This window comes from Passer montanus, unplaced genomic scaffold (assembly GCF_014805655.1).
Source record: "Passer montanus isolate IOZ18808 unplaced genomic scaffold, ASM1480565v1 scaffold26, whole genome shotgun sequence".
Lineage (NCBI taxonomy): Eukaryota > Metazoa > Chordata > Aves > Passeriformes > Passeridae > Passer > Passer montanus.
In genome coordinates this window covers 5,873,509-5,896,592 of record NW_024367261.1, presented here as the reverse complement: position 1 = coordinate 5,896,592, position 23,084 = coordinate 5,873,509, and the positions used below count along the sequence as shown (strand labels likewise).

Genomic DNA, 23,084 nt, shown 5'->3' with positions numbered 1-23,084 from the left:
CGGGTGATTAGTGTCACTTATTTTCGACTCTGTGAAAGTCACATCTGTGGTCTGGTCACATCCCCACACATCACCAAGGGGAAATTCAGGGGGGCACCTCCAAATTCTGCTAGGGTGATTAGTGTCACTTATTTTTCTCCAGACATGTACATATCTGCATACAAATGCTTCCTCGAAGATTTGCTGTAATATTTGATCTTTTTGCTTGTATATTCAAACATCCTGAACATGTTCAGCTGTGATAGCTGGGGTAAACAAAATTATTTAGCCTCACTGATATCAGGTTAATAGAAAATCCCACTGTGCAAAGTTTTTAGTAATCCCAAAGTTTTTAATAACCTGTATTGCAGCAGGCACTCTTTAAGGCCTTTACTGTTCATATTTATGTTTATCTTGTTAGCTAGTGAATTAACTCTATAAAATACCTTCAGTAGATTTAATTAGTCTAAATCATGGGAAAAAAAGTTTGCATGTGAAAATATGTAACTTTCCTTTTATTGGTTTATATTTTCTGAACTATTTAGAATTTATTTTCTAAAAATTGAATAGCTCAGAGTAGGTAGGATACATTTCCAGCAGCTCTTTTCAATGGTGTCTTCCATTCTTCAGAATAAAGTATATTAAAGGTACATATTTCTCCATGCTCAGAAAGGAAAAAAATCAAGGATGGTTAGTTTATTTTGGAAACCATCTCACTATCACAGGTTCCTAATCCTAATTCCATTTCTCATTTGCAGGACTCTGAGGAGGAAGACAGTGAGTTGGAGGCCATTAATAAGAAACTGATAAGTCCACAAAGTTTTCAAAATTTCCGGCCTTATGTACCGGAGGAGTTTGCTGACTTCAGTATTTACAATGCTAGCCTGGAGAACAGGGAGTGGTTTTCCTCTAAATCAGACTTCATGAGCTCACGTGTTCTCGACAAAGAGGTGTCCCGCAGCCCCACCACTAGCAGCATCACTAGTGGCTACTTTTCCCACAGTGCCTCTAATGCCACCCTGTCTGACATGCTTGTTCCCTGTAGTGATAGCACAGACCAGCTAGCCAGTCACTCCAAGGAGCTGGACTCTAGTGATCCCTCGGGATCATCCCTTGCACATGATTTAAAATCTTCTTTAAACAAGGAATGTCGAGAGTCAGAAAAGGAGTTAGCGAGAGAGAAGTTACCTGTGGTACCACTGAAAGAAAACAGTGCCTTAACAGAGCAAGTACCACTGTCATTCAGTGCCACTGACAGAGACTCTCAGCAGTTATCCAGAGCTGGATCCCTCTCAGCTCTAAGTTCCTTGGATGGCAAAAACACCATTGAATTTTCAGCACGCGAGGTGACGGTTGAGCACACGATGGACGTTCTGGAAGATCACTCCTTTACTGAGTTCATGGGCGTTGAAGATGGGAAGGACTTTGACCATTCAACAGCTCCACAGTCGTGTTCCCTTCTGTCCTCTAACGGAGCGAGCACCTTGGAGTCACCCCTCGGAGTCACTGGCAAGGGGCAGAGCCCGTGCATGGACCAGCAGAGCTCTGCAGCAGCAGCAGCAGGTGACAACTGGCTGGCGGATGCTGTGGAAAGCCCTTTTTGTTCTGGACTGGTCAAAGGCACTTCAGACCCTGAGACTTACCCCAACATTTCTGTGGACGATTTTATTACGAAGGACCACTTGGATGGTTCTGATTGTGAAGAAGGTGCTTCTGCAGATCAAGCCCACGTATTGCCGAGCTGGGTGGCCGTGGGCGAGCAAGTCTGTGTTGGAAGTAATAAGATGGGCACAGTGAGATACGTTGGAACAGTGGATTTTTCAGCTGGAATCTGGGTTGGAGTTGAGCTCAATGTTCAGCTGGGTAAGACTAAATGTGTTCTGGGTTATCTGTGCAGCTAGGGTGACCAATTTTTAAAGTCACAGTGCAATCATTCTGTCCAGTTCAGTGCTGGGAAGTACCTCTCGTTTCATGAAGCTTGGTATCTAATACACCCAGTTACTGGCTTTCTGGTTATAGGGATGCTCTGATCCATTTTTAACTGTCTGAAAGCCCTGCTTTTACATGTTGTGGTTGTTCCCCATTGGTACCCATCTGTTTTTACAGGTCACAGAAACAAGCAAAACCTAAAATTGGCAGCTTATTTTTAAAACCTTGTGCATGCATTCATGAACAGTACTAACGGTGTGCATCACTTGTCAGATAGGTTTGCTGTCAGTGACTTTTAGAGATTTATTGTTGTTTTCCACTGGGGAAAGATTAATTCCAGAGCACAGGTTTTTCTGTAATTCCACTTCAGAGGGGTCAGAAAAAGTCAGTGCTCTGCAAATGTTAAGAAACTTCTATAGAAGGGCTTCTGGTCATTTCAAAATATGTTTTTAGTAGTTTAATATATAACATCACTTATGCCAGAAGTTTTTCTCCAGCTAAATTTTAAGCTTTAAAACAATTGGTTTTGAGGACAGTTTATTTTGCAAAATGAACACATGCTCGGCTTATTAAACTGTTAGTTAACAAAGCAATATTTTATAAAATCATCTTTTTGGTCGCATTTTAAGCCCTTCTTGCCAAGTTTTGCTCTCCCTAGTGTATGGCGAGCCTCTGGCTCTGTCACTCAGCAGGAACAATCTTGACTATTTGACAGATAACCAAAGCTATTCACACTTCAGCACCTTAGTTGTTTGTGCTAATGCCAGGACCAGCATTTAATCCTGTGCATTTCTTTCCATTGAAGGGAAGCACGATGGAATTGTGAAAGGCAGAGAGTACTTCCACTGCAAACCACGACACGGCGTTTTCGTTCGTCCCGGACGCCTCAGCAAAGCACCAGCTCCCGCAAGGAAATGGAGTAGCACTTCCCGGTCTCAGGCATCTTCCACTTCAGAGAAACGGAAAAGTTCTGTGCTTCAAGGCTCATCAGCCACTCCCAAGACAGGAGGAGACGTCCTCTGCCATTCAGGAGATGCAGCAGCTTCTGCTTTTTCTAGGAAACAGGAAAACAGGAAATCTTGGATTAACTAAACCGCAGTATTTTTGCACTTACTACACGCATCACTGTGTAGAAAACTTTACGGATTTTTGAAGCTATTGTACATTTTAACCTGTCCATATGGAATGTGTATTCTCTAGAGTCCTTGACTTAATTCTCTAATTTTTTATAAATAATATATATATTATATATATATGAATGTGTATCTATAGTTTGTCTGCCAGTGGGCAGATACGGCTGCACACTAAAACACAGTTAAAGCTGATTGTAGATAACTGAGGTACTGGACTATTTGTTACGCAACAACTTGGGAGATATATTTTAAACAACAAAAGATATTTTATTGAGGAAAAACCAGGATGTGAATCCGTATTCTTTAAAAAAACCCAACCGCTGTTCTTAATTACCAAAGAACTTGTTTTCGACTGACATATTTGCTGTTTATATCTTTCTATTGTAAATGTTTTAACTGGTAACTTGGTGCCATGTTCCTTTCAGTCACTGGGCACCGTGCAGCCTTCCGTGTTTAAGCACACTGAAATATCCAACTGCTTCATATGTTTTGTCTTCCTTGAGGCCTGCCACTGTGCTGACTTGGCATTGGGATGACTGACGATGCCTGAAGCTATGAGTCTGGCATTTCACATGTTAGCAAAAGCCAGCTGGGCAGTTTGACTGCAGAAACAGTATTACTGCAAGGGTGTGAGAGGACAACATTCTGGGTTTTTTAGGGGGTTTGGGGTTTTTTGGGTGCGGGGTGGGGAGAAGTGGGAAATAAAGAAGCAGTAAATGGATCATGACTGCAAACTTTGCACTTGTTACTTGCTGGTTTATTATCAAGATGAAATAGAACCTGCTAAAGTAATTTTAATCTGTAAAGTTTATTTTAATAATGGGAATGATGGAGGGATTTATGTCTGGTGCTCATGAATTCCTAAGAAGGTTGTTCCACATGTAGATACTGTAGATGCCTGTACAAGTGTTCTGGATATTTGTAAAGCAACATGGTAAAAAATGAGTGAAGTGAATGGCCTGCTGTATCTTTTCTTTGTTCCTTAGCAAGTGAATGATTGAGATACCTGAGATACCTGGGACCTTACTGAAAAGCTGCTGTTCTTTCTTTGATTGTTGTGTACAGTAAGCGGACTCTCGTATTTTACTATTTACTGTAAAGAACTGTAATTTATATACTGCCATACTGTATTTAATTGGTGCAGACCTGTTGTGTGTTAGAATACAGACTGTTTACTTGGGATTTAAAAAAAAAATGTTTTCCTTGTGTTTGGTACAATTAGGCTTCGTGCTCAAAGAGGGAGCTGTTTCCAGCTGGTGCTGCTCAGATGCAAAGGACTTGGTAAAAATGCTGAAGGATAGTGTGGTTGGAGTGGACGACTAGATGGTATGAACCCACCTTACAACTGAGCCTCAGAGGAGAATAGCAGCCCTGTGGATACACATTCCTCACCTTCTGCTTTCCCCATCCCTCCCAGGAGAGGGAGCGGAGCTGGGGAGCTCCTGCCAGAGAACAGAATCCTGTGGGTCAAAGGGAGATGGGACAAGTTCCTGGAAGACAGACAAGAGAGGATCATTGCTAAATATATAAAGGCCTCAGCTGCTGGCAGCTGGGAGGGCAATGTGCTGGAGCAGGCAGTGAAAGGAGGGGATGTGAAGCTCAGTGCACTTGCCTTTGCCATGGCTTTTGTCCCTTCTAAGACAGGATTCTTAAGTATTAATTGATTTTGAAATGTGTATCTTTGCAGAACAGTTCCTGCTTCTGGTGTTCACAGTGAGTTGCTCTCACTGCATTAATGACACTGCTGCTGGAGGAAACTACTGTAATAGAAAAAGATTTTATGCAGAATTCTTTTATTGGGCACAGATGATTGTGGAACACTGCCAGGTATCAATGCCAAACACCCCAGTGTCTTGAAGTTAAGTCTAGATGTCAATTTAATCTTTTTATAAACGTTTTAGGAAATCTGCTTACACATTGGCATTAACGTATTTGTCCAGGACCAGTACAAACAATTTTGAAAATCAATGTGGCCATTTTCTTATGGCACACATTCAGTAGTTACACCAGGTTAGCATCAGCCAGCATCAGCTGGGCTCTTCATTGTTTCAGACCGCTGAGAATACAGAATGCATGATTGATTGCTTCCGAAACACTGGGATAATTGTGCTCTTGCAGTAGGCAATCTGTATATGCCAAAGAGACCAAAGCAAGCCAACCTTGTGTCCTTCTGTACCCATTTCACATAACCTATGCCATTGTGAGTTCTGTTGTTATTAAAAGACCTCTACTTTTGCAAACCTTGCATGTTAACACGCCCTGCTCTGGGTTGATGTAAAATTAGGAGCACAGCTAAGGGGTGCAATGATGTGATGGGAAAATGAAAGCTCTTTGGTTGATGTGCTTCTCTACGCTCTAGTTCATAAACAGAACTGTTTTTCCCTGTTAGCAATGTTAGACTAGGATTTTGCTGTCTTGAACTTTGGATTCCAAGTGGAAGAAAACTGTGGTGATAGTGCAACTGCAAATTCCTTTTTTTTCTTTTTAATATTAACTAGCAGCTGCCTAATAAGCACAGTGTACAGTCTGTAGCAAGATCTCAATTTAAAAAAAAAAAACAAACACCAATCATACTGAATAACGTTATGCAGAGCCAATCCCTCATTCAACAAACCTGCCATCCTGTTTGGTTTCCCAATCTGCACAGAATGGATTTTGACATCAGGGTCATTAGAATGCTAAGTAAGATCACGCTGGCCTTCACCTTGTTTTCTGAGTGTGTGATGTGCTGGTTTTCCGAGCACGCTCGCCTTTGGAGACGGGGAGCGCTCAGGGAGCAGCTGTGACAGCCCAGCAAGCACCAGCACAGGCGTTCAGTCGGCACCACTCGCTGTGGCCACATTCCCCCACCAAAGGCTTCCTTCCTTCGAGTTTGCAGCTGGAGGCAGAGTGCGAAGTGCCGGTACTCTGTAAACAATAACACTAAGGGCGGCGGAGCACTGGAATGAGGGAAAGGTCGGCTCCAGCCCCTGGGAGCAGCCTCTGGCTGTGCCCTGCCTGCCCTCAGGCGAACTCGTCCTGTGCCTGCGGGAGCGGGAGACAGGAGCTGCCCGGGGCTGGGCAGGCTGCTGGTGGGCCTTGCCTTTCGGCCTTTGCCCTCCTTGGGTACGTGTTTTGGGGGCCGCTTCCTCTGCTTAGCTGGTTGTTTACAGAATCCCAAGGGAGGGGGGAAAATGTGACAAAACATCTGACTGGAAAGGACCGTAGTGGTTTAAGGTTGTTGGGGAAGGGCGGAGAGGAGGCGGCTGGATGAGAGCAGGCGCTGCCTTCTTTATGCAGCAAAACAAGCTAAAGACAGCTTTCCTCGTTTAAAAAAAAAAAAAAAAAAAAAAAAGTGTGCTGTCCAAGTGCAGCGGAATTATCATCCGTGAGCGCGTAAACTGCGAACTCCCGAGGGTGGACCGCAGAGAGGGATGACGCTGGAAAGCCATGCAGCTTTCCTGACCTATTTGCGCCTCATTCCAGCTGATACGTGCGCGCTCCGGCACGGCGCGGGGACGGCGCAATGCCGGGAAGCGTGTGCAGTGCATCCATCCACGCATCCATGCCTCCTTAACTCCGCGGCCCGTTCCCGGCGGGCGGGCGGAGCGGCGCAGCGCGGGGCGGGACGTGCTCGCAGCGGGCGGGCCGCGAACCCGCGGCCCCGGGGCTGCCGTGAGGGCCCGGCAGCCGTGAGGGCGGGCAGGCGGAGCCCCGACCTGAGGGCCCGGCGGCCTCCGCCTCCCCCTCATCGAGGCTCCGCCCGGCCGCGCTGTCCCCTTCGCCCTTCTGCGGGCCGGCAGATGCACGTAGGCTCGCAGCCCGCCGCGGCTCCGTGCCTTGCTTGTCCCCCTTCTTCTTGAAATGCCGGCGGACAGCCGGGTCCTGGGAGCTGCCTCGGGTTAGCTGCGCAGTCCGGAAGCGTCGCGTAAGTTGGCGGCCGAAAGCCCGGCTTTGGAGCGGGGCTGGTCTCCCCGGTCCTGGACAAAAGCGGTGATCCCGGCCCCAGGGCTCGGGCTGGGGACGATTCCCTGTTCTGCAGGTGCAGGAGGGAGCCGTGACGAGCGCTCGCACCTGGTTCTTCGAGGAGAGCCCCTGACAGGAGGCCGGCAGAAATAAGCTGGGTCGCTTATGTTTGGTTTATTTCTCCCCAGGTGAAACACTTCCGAGAGATCCTGATGTGTCTCTTTCAATCTACCGCTAGAAGGTTGGTTTCCCAAGTGCACTGTGGACTTAAGGCCTCGCCTTCAAAGAAACAGAAGTTTTGCTTGGAAATGGCCCGTCCTAGTTCAAGTAAGACGTGTATTTGTTTGCTTTAGCACCCCGGACAGGTTTTTAAGGTGGATTTGAAGTGCTGGAAGGTTTTGTGTGCTAGGTGAAATCCATGGCTTAATTAAAAATGTTTTAAACAGTGTGAAGTTGCTTTATTTGTCCCCTAGAATAGTAAAATTACCTTTCTACAGCTGTGTTCTGTATAGTTCCAAAAACCCTTGCAGTCAGCACGATTGCAACATAAACACGTTTTTGATGTTTATACATAAGTACGTAATGGTTAATTGCATATCCCTTTCATAATGCTAATGAGTATTAAAACTAATTCCTCATTTCTTTGTACAAGAATGGGCCTTGAGCATTTCTAACAGTTCAGGACCTGGGTAACCCCAGGAACCCTCTTCAGGCCAGCAGTTAAGGCTGACCACTTTTCACTTGCTTGGGGGTATTTTGGTTTTGTTTTTCAATTTGAGAATGTGACTTAACTTGAAAACTGCTCACAAGTACAATAGCAACCCCCTAATGTCAGGTAGTGGGGGCAAACTTGCTTTTTCTGCTGCCTTGAGCATCAGCGTTTGGCTGCTGCCAGAGACCTGGCTGGGAGGGCTTTTGGCTGGAGCTTTACACATTCAGGTTTGCAGTTTGGTTTGCAGCAGCAGGTGGGGCATCAGAATAGCAGCGTTCTATGCCCAGTCCAGTGGCTCTGTGCTGTGGCTCTTGGGACCTCTCCAGTGGCTCTTTCTCCCTACAGGAGCTTTCCTGCCTTTGGGTGGGCTTTTGTGTGTGTGTGTGGGAGGAGGGGGTAGTTTTGGTTTTTATTTGAAAGACCACCTAGTAAATTGTGAGGATTAGGGTTGTGGTGAGCAGCTCAAAGTTCAGGTGGAGGCTGCTCACTTGTGGGATACCACAGGAGTCTGTACTGAGGCCAGTGTTGTTTAACACCTTCATTAATAAACTGGACAATGGACCAGAGTGTATCCTTGGCAAGTTTCCATATAATACAAAGCTGGGAGGATACTCCAGAGGGTCCTGCCCCTGGGAAGAAATAGCCCCAGGCACTAGGACAGGCTTGGGTGACCAGCTGGGCAGGAATGTCCCTGGGGATCTGGTGGGCACCACGTTGGCCTTAAGCCAGTGATGAGCCCTTGTGGCAATGAAGGCTCCAGGGCAACTTCTCAATGCATAAAATCACCCTGTGGTGTTTGTCTGCTGTGAGGGTGGTCACGCAATGGATTGAATTGTGCAGGAAGGTTATGGAGTCTCTATCCATGGAGATATCAAAAGCAGGACACTGTCCAGGGCAGTCTGCTCTGGCTGACCCTGCTGAAGTAGAGGGGGTTGAACAAGACAATCTCCAGAGGCCGTTCCCACCTCAGCCATTTTGTCATTCTAACCTATGTTGCTTTAAAAATCATATCTGAGGTAAACTGCAAGAGATTTTTGTCTGTCTGTAGCTAACCTGTTCCTTTTTAATCTTGTCTTGACTCACATAAAAAGGCAAAGAAAAATTTCTCTTTTTCCCAAACTACCATGCAGGGGGAAATGCTGGGAATAACACATGAAAAACATAAAATACAGTTGCAAACCTAGAAAACAGGAAAAATGCCTCAAAAGAAAAGGCGTTTTCCCAAATTACCCTAATTTTGAAGGTGATACTTTGTGCGGAAAAAAACCCCAAATAAAACCAACAACAAAACAAACTTAATTTTTTAAATCTCAAGATCTTAAGTAACAATTAGGAAGCAAACTGTTCCTGGGTGGTGGTGCCAACAGTTGTAATCGGGGTAGCATGCAGTGTGGAGTTTTAGTTAAAGGCTCTGCCTTTCCAGTATTGACTACAGTCATGCGTTGCCCTGTTACTGAGCCTGCTCAGACACATATTTTGGGGATCTCCAGGAACTGCCCTTTAAATTCCAGCATACAGAAGCTCAGGAACCAGTAGGTGTTCCAAAATTGAAGTGATGGGAGGTGTGTATGGAAGCCATTTCTGGATGTGTAAGTGTGGCCTCTTAGGTCAGGACGGGAGGGCCTGAACAGCTCCTTGTTTTCCCTGCCCTGGCACAGACATGGCTGATTTCCGAGAGGTGTTTGCCAAGGCCAAGCACATCGCCATCATCACCGGAGCCGGGGTCAGCGCCGAGAGCGGCGTCCCCACCTTCAGAGGGGCTGGAGGCTTCTGGAGAAAGTGGCAAGCCCAGGTAGGTGCTGGTGGCCTGTGCCTGCGCCTGTCTGTCATGCAGGTGAGCATGGAGGGTCAGGAGCAGTTGGAGGAAGAGGGTGGAAGTTCTCCCATGGCAGTGCAGCAGGGACAGAGCTCTCCCTACAGCTGCCTCTGCAGCTCCTCTCCGTGCCCCTGGGGATCTGCTTCTGTCCTTCAGTTTATCAGTTGCTTGGGAAAAACAACATTCTTGTCGGCAGCTCTGGATCTTTCTACCTTCCTTGTTTTCCTGCAGTTCAGCTGTTTGCTCATCTTTTGGCACCCTCACTGTTTTCCTACCATGTGGGGCCTTTCCTGCTTTAAACTCTTCAGCATTTAAAACAAACCAAAATACCAAAGGAAGAACTGATGATAGAGACTCAGTTTTATTTTAATCTTGGTGTCTCATAACACCCTTTAAAAATTATTTAGGTCTTCTTTTATTTTGGGGCAGGTTCTTTAATTCTCCCACAGGCTGTTCTCTGTTGCTGGAATGATCCTGCCAGTGCTGGGAGCCACAGAGGTGGGAGCAGACAGTGGGAGTACAGCTGAAAGCACCAACAATATGAGCCCTATGGGGGCCTCATGAGTCTCATCCTGCTGGTGCTGCTGGTGCTTCAGCAGGTTTGAATCTAAAGATGAGTTTTTTGCTTTCAGTGACCATCAATTCAAATAGAGCATGTGTGTGTATAAATGGTTGGTCCTGCTGCATCAGAAACTTGGATTCAGTTTGTCTGTCCGCAGAATTGTGCACTGAGGTGCTGGACTGAGCTGCACCTCGTTTTTGAGAAAGAGAAGGCAAAATTAAAGTTACTTTCAAGCTGTGAAAAGCAGCTTCAATTTTACCTGCATACACAATACATAACATTAGACTGTGGTTTTGACAATAGGTGGAATTTGGCTTGTGTTTCACTTAAATTAAAGCAGAAAAGAAATTCCTAGCAGAGGAAATACATTCACATGATGCTGAGTTTTATGGCTGCCATGGAAAAGAGAGTTGTGGGTGTGCATTGGAATATCTCATCTTGCTTTGTGCTAATCTCCTAATAGTTTAGTAGGGCAGCACAGAGTATGGTTGGAGTGTAGTGCAAACCCACATACCACACTGTTGCTGTTCAACCTCTTATTTCCTCTTTTGATCTGACACTTTGTCACCCTTGTGACACCCAACTGCATTTGGTTATAGATAATCTGCTTTTGATGACCTTGTGATGCAGGCAGCAGTATAAATGGCAGAGATGCAGCAGGCTTCATCTGGGGAATGGATTCTCCTTTCGTTGTAGGACGACCTGTTACATCTTTTGCAGGAGCTGGCTACTCCAGGGGCTTTTGCACGAAACCCTTCCCGTGTGTGGGAATTCTACCACTACCGGCGGGAAGTGATGCTGAGCAAACATCCCAATCCAGCCCACATTGCCATTGCAGAGTGTGAGAAGCGTCTCAGCAAGCAAGGAAGGAGTGTTGTGGTCATCACTCAGAACATTGATGAGCTGCACAGGAAGGCAGGCACCAGGCACCTCTTAGAAATTCACGGTAGGAGTTGGCTCACATGTCTGCCACAGGCCAGGAAGCCTGGGCTGGGGAGTGGGAAGAAGGGAAAGCAGGATAAGTAGAGAGAGAAAAGATTTTTAAAATTACAGTAATTTGCATACATTTATTTACAATAACATCCTGTTATCTTTTGGAAGTTATTTCAGGTACTTCGTAGCCTCTCTTTATTGCTCACCTTTAAGATCACAGAATCTCACCTTTCTGTTTTTAATGGATTCTGACAGTACAAAAAATGGTTCTCCCTTCTTGCTTGCACAGTTTTCCGCAGATCCACTTGAATTCATGTGGTTGTGACACCTGGCTGATTTCACTTAGAAAAGGGGACAAGAATCCCCAGGGATTCCACTGTGTGGTAGTGGTGATGTCAGACTGCTGCTAATACAGGGTGTATTGACAAGCCTGGCCTCGCCAGCCCCGGTGCTCTTCCTCTGTCCTGTTCTCACTTGTGCAGTTCTTGGACACAGGAGGACAAAGGGACTGGAAACAACTGAGATTCCCTTACCTTTCTTTCTTGCAGCCAGTGGCCTTCCCCCTCTCTTCCCTGTAGTCAGTGGCATTCCTTACTCCCACAGAGTGCCAGAGAAGCACATGGCAGGTGCAGCACCTGGAGGTCAGGTTTGGGATCTGAGGAAATGTACAGGTGTGGAGAAAAAGAGGATGTGGAAGTCCTTTGGAGGTGACCCCCCTCATTTCTCCACTCCTCAGGCCCTGCCACGAGGTAGAAGTCTCCCAGGACAAAGACCCATCCTGGTCCTCCAGCACTGTGATGCTTTTTAACTCAAGTATCACTAAAGGTGTAAATGGGATTTCCCACCACCTTTTTTTTTGCTTTGGACACAGGAAACCTGCACAAGCTATTCTGCAATTGTTGGCCCAATGATGAAGCCTTGGCAATTTTAATTTTGGTTATTTGTATTCCTTACAAAATGGACACAATTTTTAGCTCTTGGCTATATTGCACATCTCGACAGCATGTTAGTAATGCTACAGAAGTTTTGGGAGTGGAGTTTTGCATCAAGCAAAATGGTGTTGCCCAGCATATTTTTTTTTTAAAGAAAATGTTTCTGATGTAAGAGGAAAAGCAATAAACAGAAATCATCTCTCTCAGTGATATTTTAAATTATGGTTTTCCTGCAAAATATGTTATGGGACTGTGTATTACTCATGTCCTGAGGCAGAACAAGGTGGCACAGTGGGACTGTCTTTGCTGTTGTGTTCCTGTTGTAAGTTACCCACAAGGCACAGCCTTCAAGGTCTGTGAATAAAAGCTGCCCAGGATAAACACAACCACTTGCCTGCACAGCCACACCTCAGAGCCATTGCTTCATCCCTGATGTTTCCTCTTTGTGTGTTCCAGGTAGTTTATTTAAAACTCGGTGCACCAGCTGTGGAAACGTAGCTGCGAATTACAAGAGCCCGATCTGCCCCGCGTTGGCTGGGAAGGGGTAATCCATTCTTTCTTTCACCATGAGAAAAGGAAGTGAGCAGGGGGATGGACCAGGCATATACTCAAAGATTTTTTTAGGCCTTTTTTCCCTTTACATTCCACCAGACCTTTAGGTAGTTACGTAAATAATTGTTGTGCCTTTGACAGTCTTGGCCAGCTTATTACAGTTGCTCAGCTTCAGGATAATTCTGGACAAATTCCTGCCTGCCTCATGTATGGTATTTTAGGATTGTAGTAGGTGTTCAAGTTGGCTGAAGTTGCAGATTCTTTGATTGGAGGGTGTGCTTTAGAGAATAGGAAGGTTTTTATAGAATGTTAAGTTTTTATTAATATATAAAATACCTTTTGTACAGCTGGACATGTATTTCCATTTTGTAACTACAGGGCTCCAGATCCTGACACAGAAGATGCTGCCATTCCAGTTGAAGACCTTCCTCAGTACGTATGGACCACTTTGTTGGGCTGTTACCTCTTCATGCTTTGTGCATCTCAAAACTTCGTGTTACTTTTCGTGTTGTTTTGGAAGGACATTCCCCAGGAGACAAAGAACTCTGGAACTGTGCCCCAGGAAACTGAGTCTAAAGTTACAGGGGCATCAGACAAAGGAGTGTGTAGAAGTTACCATGGTGCTAAAGGCATCACACTTTGTGTACTTGAGCACCAAGATGAAGCCTGCCCAAATTCCTGGGGTTTGTAGTAAGTGAAGTAGTAGGAGAATTGCAGCAAGAAAGTGAATGCTACAGAAGTAAATGTTTTGTTACTTTGCAGGTGTCACCCACTGTTTTTCTGGAATACTGTGCTGGGGTCCCCTCACAAGCAGAGAATGTACCATGATACTTTTTTATGCTGCCTGAAGCTTTTCCTTAGCTAGTTGCAGACAGAAAAAGCCACCACATTTTTCATCTGATTCCTAAGGAAAAAGAGGCTAACACGATGCTTCTGTCTTTTGGGTCATTTTCTCCTTAAAACCCTGTAAGCTAGTGTGTTAAAGGAGGCTGAGTTTTAACTTTCATGCACTTCAGGAGCTGACTAAGGGGAGGACACAATTAAGTATCTGTGCTGAACAACTGTTCAGCACCCCATTCCTTGGGATCATGCAGCACATGTGTATGTACTTCCAGCCCGTGTGTAGCATGGAATGAGCTGCCTTCTGTCCAGCACATGGTAGAGGAGGGTGTGGGGAGGGCTGTGAAGGAGGAGTGAGGATGATGGCAGGTAAGACCTGCCCGGGCGAGGATGAGATCTGCTTTGCCGCTCTGCAGCCCGAAGCGCCCCCTCAGCGGCGTGACGCTGTCCCCTTGTGCTGCTCGGGCAGGTGTGAGGAGGACGGCTGCAATGGGCTCCTGCGGCCACACGTCGTGTGGTTCGGCGAAGCCCTGGATCCCGGCGTGCTCACGGCGGTGGAGAAGGAGCTGGATATCTGTGACCTCTGCTTGGTCGTGAGTGGCGCTTTCCTTACCCGTGCTCTGAACCCACAGGGAGGCCATGCTAGGGACGTGGCAACTCCTGGGTAAAGCAGATGCATCTGTGCTTCCCTGAGGGAACTAAAAGCCCCAGAGGGACTCTGGTGTCCAGTGCAAAACATTAAAAGACCTTTGTTTGAAAATGCACACAGACTGCTCTAAAGGGAGCAGGTACACAGGGGTTAGAGATTAGACAATGCTGTTTGGCTGTTGAATTTCACTCCTCCTCTACTCTGCTCTGGAATACTGTGGACACTTCTGGTGCCCTCAGCATAAGGGCATGGAACTGTTGGAGCAAGTCCAGAGAGCCACAAAGTTGATAAGGGTACTGGAACACCTTTCCTATGAAGAGAGGCTGAGTGGGGCTGTTCAGCCTGGAGAAGGGAAGGCTCTTGGGAGACCTTAGAGCAGCCTTCCAGTACTGAAAGAGGGCTGCAAGGAAGCCAGAGGGGGACTCTTCATCAGGAACAAGGGGTGATGGCTTTTAAGTGAAAGATAGTGGCTTTAGATTACATATAGGAAGAAATTCTTTACTGTGAGGGTGGTGGGACACTGACACGGGTTGCACAGAGTGGCTGTGGGTGCCCCATTCCTGGAAGTGCTCAAGGCCAGGTTGGATGGGGCTCTGAGCAACCTGTGCCTAGTAGGTGTCCCTGCCCACAGGAGAGGGGTTGGAACAAGATGATCTTTAAGGTCTCTTCCAATCCAAACCATTCTATCGTTCTAATTTCTCAAACAGTAAAAAATACAATTATTTTGATGCTCAGTTTGAAAAGGAAGTAAGTTATAACATGCTGCTTTTTTGCAAGGTGGTTTACATGCCATCTAGGTTCCAGATCCCCAGCCAAAACACTTGCTTAGACTGTTGTCTTCCATTTATAGAATTATCTCAAGTAACAGAAGGAACGTTTTGTTGGGTTTTTATTTTTCCTTGAAGACAAAGTGTGCCATTTTGTTTCTGGGATTTTTTTTCCATCTACAGTTACAAATGGGTTTCTTTGGGTTGCATCAGAGAAACAATTCCTGTTTGCTGTGCTAAGTTAAATGGCTACATCTGCAGTGACACTAATCAGATACTGATTTGGTTTCATTTCTGTAGGGATCTCCTAGGCTTCAGTGCACATGCAGTTGTGGTGGGTTGGTTTGATCTGTGTGAGTGCTGTCCTACTATTCCTGTGACTTGTGTCCCACTGCCCGCAGGTCGGGACCTCGTCCGTGGTGTATCCTGCGGCCATGTTCGCCCCGCAGGTCTCGGCCAGAGGAGTCCCAGTCGCGGAGTTCAACATGGAAACCACTCCTGCCACCAACAGGTTCAGGTAACGCTGCTCAGGCAACAGCCTTCAGTCTTTCCTGCCCTGCTTTGGTCCAGCTGCCAGAACGCTGGGTTTAGACAAATACAGTCTAGTTTTCCCCCCAGCGCTTATGAAATATTAAGTTTCTGTTAATGAGTAAGAAAAGAGGATTCTTCTTCCATGGTGGAATTTTCACTGAAGACACAAACCATATGGTTTAAAGGGTGAGGCTGTAGTATGTCCCTAGGATCCACAAGGCCTGTACCCTTCTCTCCTCCTGTTTGCTCCCTCCCTCCCGTTCCCCTGCCAGACTCGCAGGTAAAGCAGCGGGATGCGCCCTAAGCCTGCCGCTTCCTTCCAGGTTCCACTTCCCGGGCCCCTGCGGGACCACGCTGCCGCCGGCGCTGGCGCGACACGAGACGGAGATCATCTCCTGAGCCCTGGGATCACCTCCGGAGCCCTGGGATCGCCGCCGGAGTGCCGGGAGCGGCCCGGGCGGGCGGGGCCCAGCGCGGGGCGGGCGGGCCGGGACTCGTCCCCGCGGCAATAAAGGCGGGGCCACTGCGATCTGCTGTGTCTGTGCGCGCACCCGCGGGCGGGGCGGGAGGCAGAGGGCGCTGTCCCGGCGGAAGGCGGGAGCGGTTCCGGGGCGGGCGGCGCGGGGGTCGCGGCCATGGCGCGCCGGCAGAAGGCGAAGGCGGCGGCCGCGGGCAAGCGCAGGGCTCCCGCCGCGCTCCCCAGCCCGGCCTCCTCCTCGGAGGACGAGGCGGACGAGGCCCCGGAGGAGGTGCCCTTCGGCGTGGCGAGGGAGGCGGCCGAGGCCGAGCGGAAGCTCGTGGGAGAGGCGGCGCGGAGGTGCGGGCACGGCGGGGCCTCCTGCTCCGAGCGGCGGCTCTGCCGCCAGCGCTTCCCTCCTCTTATCCCGCTCGCTTAGCCCCGCTCATCTCCCCTTCCACCCCTCTTACCGCCCCCTGAACCCCTCGCTTACCTTTCTAAACCCCCCTCCACCCCTCTTACCCCCCGTTCACGCCTCGTGCTCTCTCTTCCTCCCCTTATTCCCTCCCTTATCTCTGCTTATTTCCCCTTGTTGCCTCCTTCCCCACCCCCTTACCGCCCTTCTTACTCCACCAACCCTCTTATGCCTCTCCGGCCCCTTTTCCTTCCTTTATCCCGCCTCTGACCCCTTCCCCCCTTTCACCTCTCTATGCCCCTTTCACTTTTCCTATCCCCTCTCCTTATCCCCCCACTTGCCCCTCCTCACCACCTCCTTTGCCCTTCCAAGCCCCTCCCAGCCCTCGTACACCCCTTTTATCCCCGCCCGTAATCCCCCCTCTCCCCATGGAATGCTGACAGTGGCTCCCGCCTCCCCGCAGGCACCGGGAGCTGCTGAAGGAGAAGCGGCGGCGGCACCAGGAGCTGTTCGCGGAGCAGAAGGTACCGCGCTGCCCCCCGCGGGCCCCGGGTGTGTGTGCCGGCCGTGGCCGGGCCCGCCTGACTCCCCTCTCCCCCACAGAAGCGCAGGCTGCTGCCCGAGGCCGTGCTGCAGGAGCTGCAGGAGTTGCAGGAGCTGCAGGCTGTGTCCGCACGGTGAGGGGACCAGGGGAGGCAGCGGTGGGTGTTGGGATCCCCCTCTCTGTATCTCCCACCCGTGGGGCAGCCCCTTCTGGTCCTCGCCTGGGAGACTGTACTGGAAATGGGGGTTTCATGGCTTTGAGTGTGGCAGTGTGCATTGAAGAGTAACCTGTTGCCTTCCATTTGCCCCCCAGGCCCGCTGAGCAGGCTGCAGCAGATGACCCAGGTATGTTACAGCAAGGATTACCAAAGGTGGATTAATATTTAGCCTTTGTTTAAGTTATAAAGGCTATTCCTGGGTAGAGTTGTTAAATTGCCTCTGTATTTTACATATCAACCTAATAATAGCATCTGTAGGATATTAAGTAACTTTTTTTAGGCTCAGAATTACAAAACCAAGACTAGAGTGTTTATGACTGCTGTTTTTGCTTCATCTGTACTTCAAAGCACTTCAGAAAAAATATTTTATTTGAACAGTTCTCTGATCCAAACCTGACATGCTGCTGTATGGTATAACTGTTACTTTTTCTTGCTTTTATTTAAAAAAGATCTGTTGTATTGACAAAACAAAGAGATGATTTGAGAATGAAGCAAGACCTAAGCCAGAGCTGGATTTCCTTCTATGGGTTACCCATAGCTCTTGTGTTGCATTGGATTTTTGTCCGGTGATGAATCCCATTTTGTTGATGCTGAGGAAAGCTGGCTAGCAGTACTTTGGGTTGCTCCCCTAAGCATATTTCTTTCCCTCCCTCTTACAGCTATTCTTCCTAATCATTTATTCTGAAAAATGCTGCTTAAGTCCTGTTCATGTTTCACTGACTCATACTTTGGGTTGCTCCCCTAAGCATATTTCTTTCCCTCCCTCTTACAGCAGTTCTTCCTAATCATTTTTTTCTGAAAAATGCTGCTTAAGTCCTGTTAATGTTTCACTGACTGGTTTTGATTTGTAACACTTGGGAAATTTCGTTTACAAGTTACTCTAGATGAAGAGCTTGAATCTGAGGCTGTACAGCTGGAGCAAGACCAGGCCCAAAGGCAAGGCCAAGCAGAAGTGCAGGAGAAGAAAGGCAAGAGGAGCAAGGGTGCCAGGTAGGAGGAGGAGATGATTTTGCCTGGTGTGGGAAGTTTTGTCACTACCGCATGGCTGTACCCTCTTCTGCACTTCATGTTCCCCCATCCTTCGTCTGATTGAAAGCATATTTGTGTGCTAAAAGCACCTTTAATACCTTCTGATTTAGCATTATGCGTGCATACATATATAGATGATATAGATAACTTTTACATACCATGTATGTGTAACTGCTGTGAGACAGCTGGGCAGTCATAAGCGCAGCAGTACACATTGTGTTGGGGTGGTTGAGCACCGAATTCTTGCATTTCACTCTCTTTTTCTCTCTCCTCTGTTTCATTGTCACTGATGACCCTAGAGAGTAATTGCCCTAGAAGGATCAGCTCAGGACGCCCAAGGAAACTACTCAGGGCACACAAAGGCATAGGACAACAGCTTGAGAGTATTGGTCCAGCTTTTTATTTTTTTAATACTGCCACAAAGCTCATCTGAGTATCAGAAACCATCAGTGGCTGCTGCTGTGCTCAAGTAGCAAAGCCTGGCAGCAGTGTCTGTTGTTTTGGATCCTGTACCCACACTACAGGGATTTACATCTCTCTTTGACTAGGACAAAAGGGAACTACGTGGCTGTGTGCTTGAAAGACCACAGTGCAACAGGCCTGCACCAACAGCTGGCCAAAGACTTCCTAAAGGCTCAGCTCTACGGGCCACACACCAACCGGGTACAGGGTAAGCACTGCTGCTCGCCTGGGCCTGGATGGGGCCTTGTCTGGCTTCAGCTTGGTTATTAACACTTGTCTCCATTTCAGCAAATGAATTTTTTTCCATTGCAAACAAGAGAGCCCCTGTCAAAAAAGCTGCCGTTCAGTTTGTGGACAAGTCTTGGGGTGAGTAGAGAAAGTCAGAGTAGGTACTATTTTCTGCATATCTGGCTAAAAGTACACTTGGATAAAATCAGGGTTTCCATGCTAGAGCATCCTGGCTTGTGGTCCTCTAACTCCAAGCAACTGGAGAGTAAGGGAAGGGCAGCAGAGCACTGCAGCCTCAGTGGGTGTCATGAGCACAACTCCCGGGGATGGTGTATGAGACACAAGTTGAAAAAAATTACCTCAGTTTTGGTATGTTAAGAGACAGCTCTTGTAGTAGAGCCAGGGCTGCTCAGCGAAATAAACACTTCAGTAGCTGTTGTTTCAGCCTCCAGCATCTGAGCTGTTGGAAGGCATTTCAGATGTGTCTCAGACTTAAAAGCAGGGATACCAAGATCCCAGAACCTTTATGTGAGTACAGGGAAATAGCACCCATTTCTCCTCATTTCCATAATGGATGGGGGCAGTTTCACACCCACACATTCTGTGAGGCTCATGAACACCAGAGGGAAAAGTCACTGATCCTTAGCAGGCAGGGCCTGCTTTCCATCTGTGCTCCATCACTGAAAGCACCACTGTATCGCCCCCACCCTCCTAAGGGGGCTGGTGCAAACTGGTACTCCTGGCCAGTGGAATGCACCTGGGGCACATAAAATACCTTAGGAAGTTTATCAATGCTTTGAGGTGGTTGTTCTGTTCTGAAATGCTGCAGCAGCCAAGGGATTGCTGCTTTTCCAGCACATGAGGGCTAAGAAAAATCATAACGAACAGCTGTTGCTTTTTTTTTTTTTTTTAAGGGCAAGATAAAAAGGAAAAAGCAGCAAGGTTTAAGAAACGCTGGCTGGCAACACAGATTAAAAATGGAGTCTGAAGACAGCTTTTTCAGAAGCTCCTGCTAAGGACTTTTAGGGACAGTTGATCTCAACACAACACAGATGTTTTTCCCCACTTCGTCATCACTTTGCTTTCAGCTCCAGCCAGCAGCAGGCACTGAGCTGTACCTGAAGGGACTTCCCTGTTCTCTCCTCTCCCTTTTCCGAAGTTCTTGGGGAAGCTACAGAGCAGCCAGGCCAGTGTTGGGGAACAGCTGGTGCCAGGACCAGGCTTGCTGAGCTGCCTCCGTGAGGCAATGCCTTTGCAGAGAATAAACGTGAGCAATGTTGTACCTACTGTTGTGGATGCTGCAGTTATTCCTGCTGCTTCAGTCACTTGTGTCTCTAAGGAAAGGCTGTACCCTAACAGCAGAATCATTAAATCAGCTCCCACAGCAGGACACTTCTCTCCAGCCTCATGATTACTTTCCAGCAGTAAGGGATTTTCCCCAGCTGCAGAGTCCTGAGTAAGCTTCCTGCACTGTTAGCTAGACGCGCTGTGTGGCAAGAACATGGCAAAGCCTTTGACCTGGACCAGCCCAGCTTCCACAGGGAGTGGAAGCCCTGGCTCAAGGGATGAGCCACTGCCCTCACAGGTCTCCACAAGAACTGCTGTTCTAGGATGGAGCTCTAGAACAAGACAATGTAGCATACACGTCCATGCTACCGTGGATGTAGATGTAAGTTTTTAATGGCTGGTTAATTATGATATCACTACATTTTATTGCAATATAGTACTATTTAAGCACTTTTAAAAATGCAAGGTGTACAAAGATTAAATTAAGACTGTAAATTGACTAAATATTTGGTTTTTATATAAATAGGTCATAACCACACTGTGTTGACATGTAATACTGTTATAATACAACAGTTAAACTGGTGAGCCTACACAACAGAAGCTGTCTGTAGTTAAACAAGGAAACAAAGTTGAAAAGACCATGTTAAAACAAAAAACTACTAAGATCAACAGGTTGGGATTGTAAGTAGCAACAAACATATTCACTCAGCTCCTGAGTAATTCAAGTTTTACAGTACACATTAAAAAATATCATTTCTTCCCATCAACACTATATATCCAAACCATTTGCATTTTGCAAATTACACTGATTGAACTATGTAACAATGGGGGTGGAGGTTGGCAAGTCATCCTGCTTGACGTTTACATCACCCACATGCTAATACATCCATGTTTTCTATTCTTCCGTCCCACCACAAGGTAGCAGGATTTTTGGTTTGTTTTGGACAATCGTTCAAAGGATTGGTACTTGTCAATTTGGATGTCTGACGTTACCAGTGATATTTTCAGCTCTTAGTTGTCTAAGAGGTTTAAAGATGGAAATCTCCTAACACTAAGTTAGAAATCATTTGCATCATGCTGTAAACTAGGAAGCAACATAAAGCGACAGACTTGTCCTTAGTACATAATTAAAATTCCAAATTCCAGTCAGCAGAGCTGGTCTACTTTCCATGTTGAATATGCCACAACACCTTTCAGACCTTCAAAATGCATAGCTAGTGTAGGTAGTCTTCCACTGTGGCAAACGCACAGGATCCAATTCCTGACCGGGCCATCAATCCTAGACACTGTGACGCCTGTCCCATGGCAAGGGCAAGCGGAGGTTGCTTTGGCAGATTGTGAGTCTCTGAAAAAGAATCACATTGGCAGTTAAAACACCTGAATCATTTCATAATTCACTGAAAACTTGACATTTGAACTACTTAAAATGTTTGCTCTTAGAGCGAGACACAAAGCCAGATCAACAAAGTGACCTTGCACAGCACCATTACTGAACAGGACATTTGTGCTCAGAACTACAACAGCAGACAAGTACCTGTTTTACATACTGTCCAAAATTATCCCTCTCCTCCCAGAAGAGTGTACTCAACACTGCTATCCTTACGGTGGAGCAGCAGGGCTACCTGTGTGGGACACGGGGCAGGCACCCTGAGTCTCCTGGGCAGCCAGCAGGCCACACTTACCTAGTATTGCACTATTCAGCACAGAGCACACTGGTTCTCTTTGTATGGGGTCCAGCTGATTTCCAACAGGGCTGCTCCAGGGATCAGAATATGCAAGCAAACTGAATGCATCCTGTGGGAAGATGACTTCTATTACATCTACAGCTACAAGCTACTAGTGAAAAGAAGGGATATTTTGTACAACTGTTTTGATACAGAATCACAAAGGTGATCGTCATTGTTCATCAATACAAAAAGATAAAAAGAAACTGTAACAGGACTTGTTCCATTTAGTGGTTTTTCCCAAGAGCAGGGCAAAAGGTAGCATTATTTTACTAAGTGATGGGGTAAGAGAAAACAGACTGGAAACTGCATGCAGTCTTTAGCAGGATAATTATTTTCCAGAACAGTCTCAAATCAAGGCAAACTAATTAACATGCACAGTACTAATGATAGCACATTTTAGGCGTCTCTACCAATCCCCTTGTGGTTCATTTATCATTGACAAAAGATCAAAAAGACAAAACCAGAACTTCAATTCAATGTAACCAGGCCAAGTTACATGGTCACAAATGAGAGAAAGGAAAGTGCTAAATCAATTTATCTGTTTAACTGTGTAACAGCACAAAATTATCTTCCCTGAGCATTTGTTACACAGACAAGAAGACAGTGCTACACCACAGCTGACCAGAACACCTGCTCTGAGACACGTGAAAAATGGCAGAAGTTTAAGCAGAACAGTATTCCAGCACAACATTCTGTGGGAAGTTCCTGCTGGGCAGCACAGTTATTCACCTCTAGAAGAAAATGAAACATACCTTGAGCATTTTCTTATTCACTGTGTTTTTGCCACATTCTCTTCTTAGCTGCTCGCTCATTGCTTGCAATTCTCTTCCAAAATGGATCATCCTTTCAATGGCTGCTTGGCTGCCACCACATAGCTGGCGTCTTAACTGGCTTGAATCTACTTCTAAAAAAATGACACCGTCATCATCACCACTGGCAGAGCCGAGGGCAACAGCCTATGGATCTACAGACTCTGCACGGATTTCACTCAACCACAGCTGCCTGCCCAGAGAGCAGCTCAGCCGCAGACCCTGGCCCCACGTGCTCCTGTACCACGCACTGGGGAACTGCTCCTTAGGAACATTTAAGAGACCCAGCTCACTAATGGCAAAGGCTGTCACAGCATGTGCTGTTCATTTGCATGGGCTAACTTTAACTAGAAGACAAACCAGATTTTACCTTAAAATTTTAAGGGAGTTTAAAAAAACAACAATGAAAGTCCACACAGTTCTAACTTTCTTAATTCTTTGGCATTGCATTTCTGAAAATATAACAAATTGGGAACTAATAGAGTGTAAAAAATGTCAAACTTCCTCAACAGCCATGATGGACTCTGCTACAAGACAATCATTTAGACATTTAGACTGTTCATACTCCTTGCAGAACACATTATCTTAATCATTTGGCTATTTCAGGCTTCTTTTGTAATCAAGCAGGA

General features: G+C 46.9%; 4 protein-coding genes across 11 annotated transcripts in view; 3 read left to right on the top strand and 1 right to left on the bottom strand.

The window, feature by feature from the left end:
* Positions 1–3,996, top strand: part of KIF13A (kinesin family member 13A) — a 105,737-nt gene extending 101,741 nt beyond the window's left edge. For all 5 annotated transcript variants that reach the window (XM_039712001.1, XM_039712000.1, XM_039712002.1 and 2 more), the window contains 2 exons: positions 738–1,842; positions 2,714–3,996. In XM_039712001.1, coding sequence (XP_039567935.1) covers positions 738–1,842; positions 2,714–3,000 — 1,392 coding nt within the window. In that variant the 3' untranslated portion in view covers positions 3,001–3,996. The remainder of the gene's footprint in view (positions 1–737; positions 1,843–2,713) is intronic.
* Positions 3,997–6,660: 2,664 nt separating this feature from the next.
* SIRT5 (sirtuin 5) lies at positions 6,661–15,809 on the top strand. Its single transcript, XM_039712220.1, has 9 exons — positions 6,661–6,948; positions 7,175–7,313; positions 9,357–9,490; positions 10,797–11,022; positions 12,398–12,485; positions 12,872–12,925; positions 13,803–13,926; positions 15,151–15,266; positions 15,604–15,809. The coding sequence occupies exons 2-9, from the start codon at positions 7,199–7,201 to the stop codon at positions 15,677–15,679; spliced, it is 933 nt and encodes a 310-aa protein (XP_039568154.1). The 5' UTR covers positions 6,661–6,948; positions 7,175–7,198; the 3' UTR covers positions 15,680–15,809.
* Positions 15,810–15,846: 37 nt separating this feature from the next.
* On the top strand, positions 15,847–19,916 carry NOL7 (nucleolar protein 7). Its single transcript, XM_039712221.1, has 8 exons — positions 15,847–16,097; positions 16,616–16,676; positions 16,756–16,829; positions 17,009–17,040; positions 17,789–17,903; positions 18,491–18,612; positions 18,693–18,770; positions 19,547–19,916. Exons 1-8 carry the CDS (start codon positions 15,916–15,918, stop codon positions 19,618–19,620), a joined length of 738 nt encoding a protein of 245 aa, XP_039568155.1. The 5' UTR covers positions 15,847–15,915; the 3' UTR covers positions 19,621–19,916.
* Positions 19,917–20,285: 369 nt separating this feature from the next.
* RANBP9 (RAN binding protein 9) overlaps positions 20,286–23,084 on the bottom strand; it is a 38,714-nt gene continuing 35,915 nt past the window's right edge. For 2 of the 4 annotated variants that reach the window (XM_039712219.1, XM_039712217.1), the window contains exons 12-14: positions 22,399–22,550; positions 21,602–21,713; positions 20,286–21,264 (exon numbers count right to left, since the gene is read on the bottom strand). In XM_039712219.1, the coding sequence (XP_039568153.1) occupies positions 21,134–21,264; positions 21,602–21,713; positions 22,399–22,550 (395 nt within the window). In that variant the 3' untranslated portion in view covers positions 20,286–21,133. The remainder of the gene's footprint in view (positions 21,265–21,601; positions 21,714–22,398; positions 22,551–23,084) is intronic. The other 2 variants (XM_039712216.1, XM_039712218.1) reach the window with 1 other exon arrangement.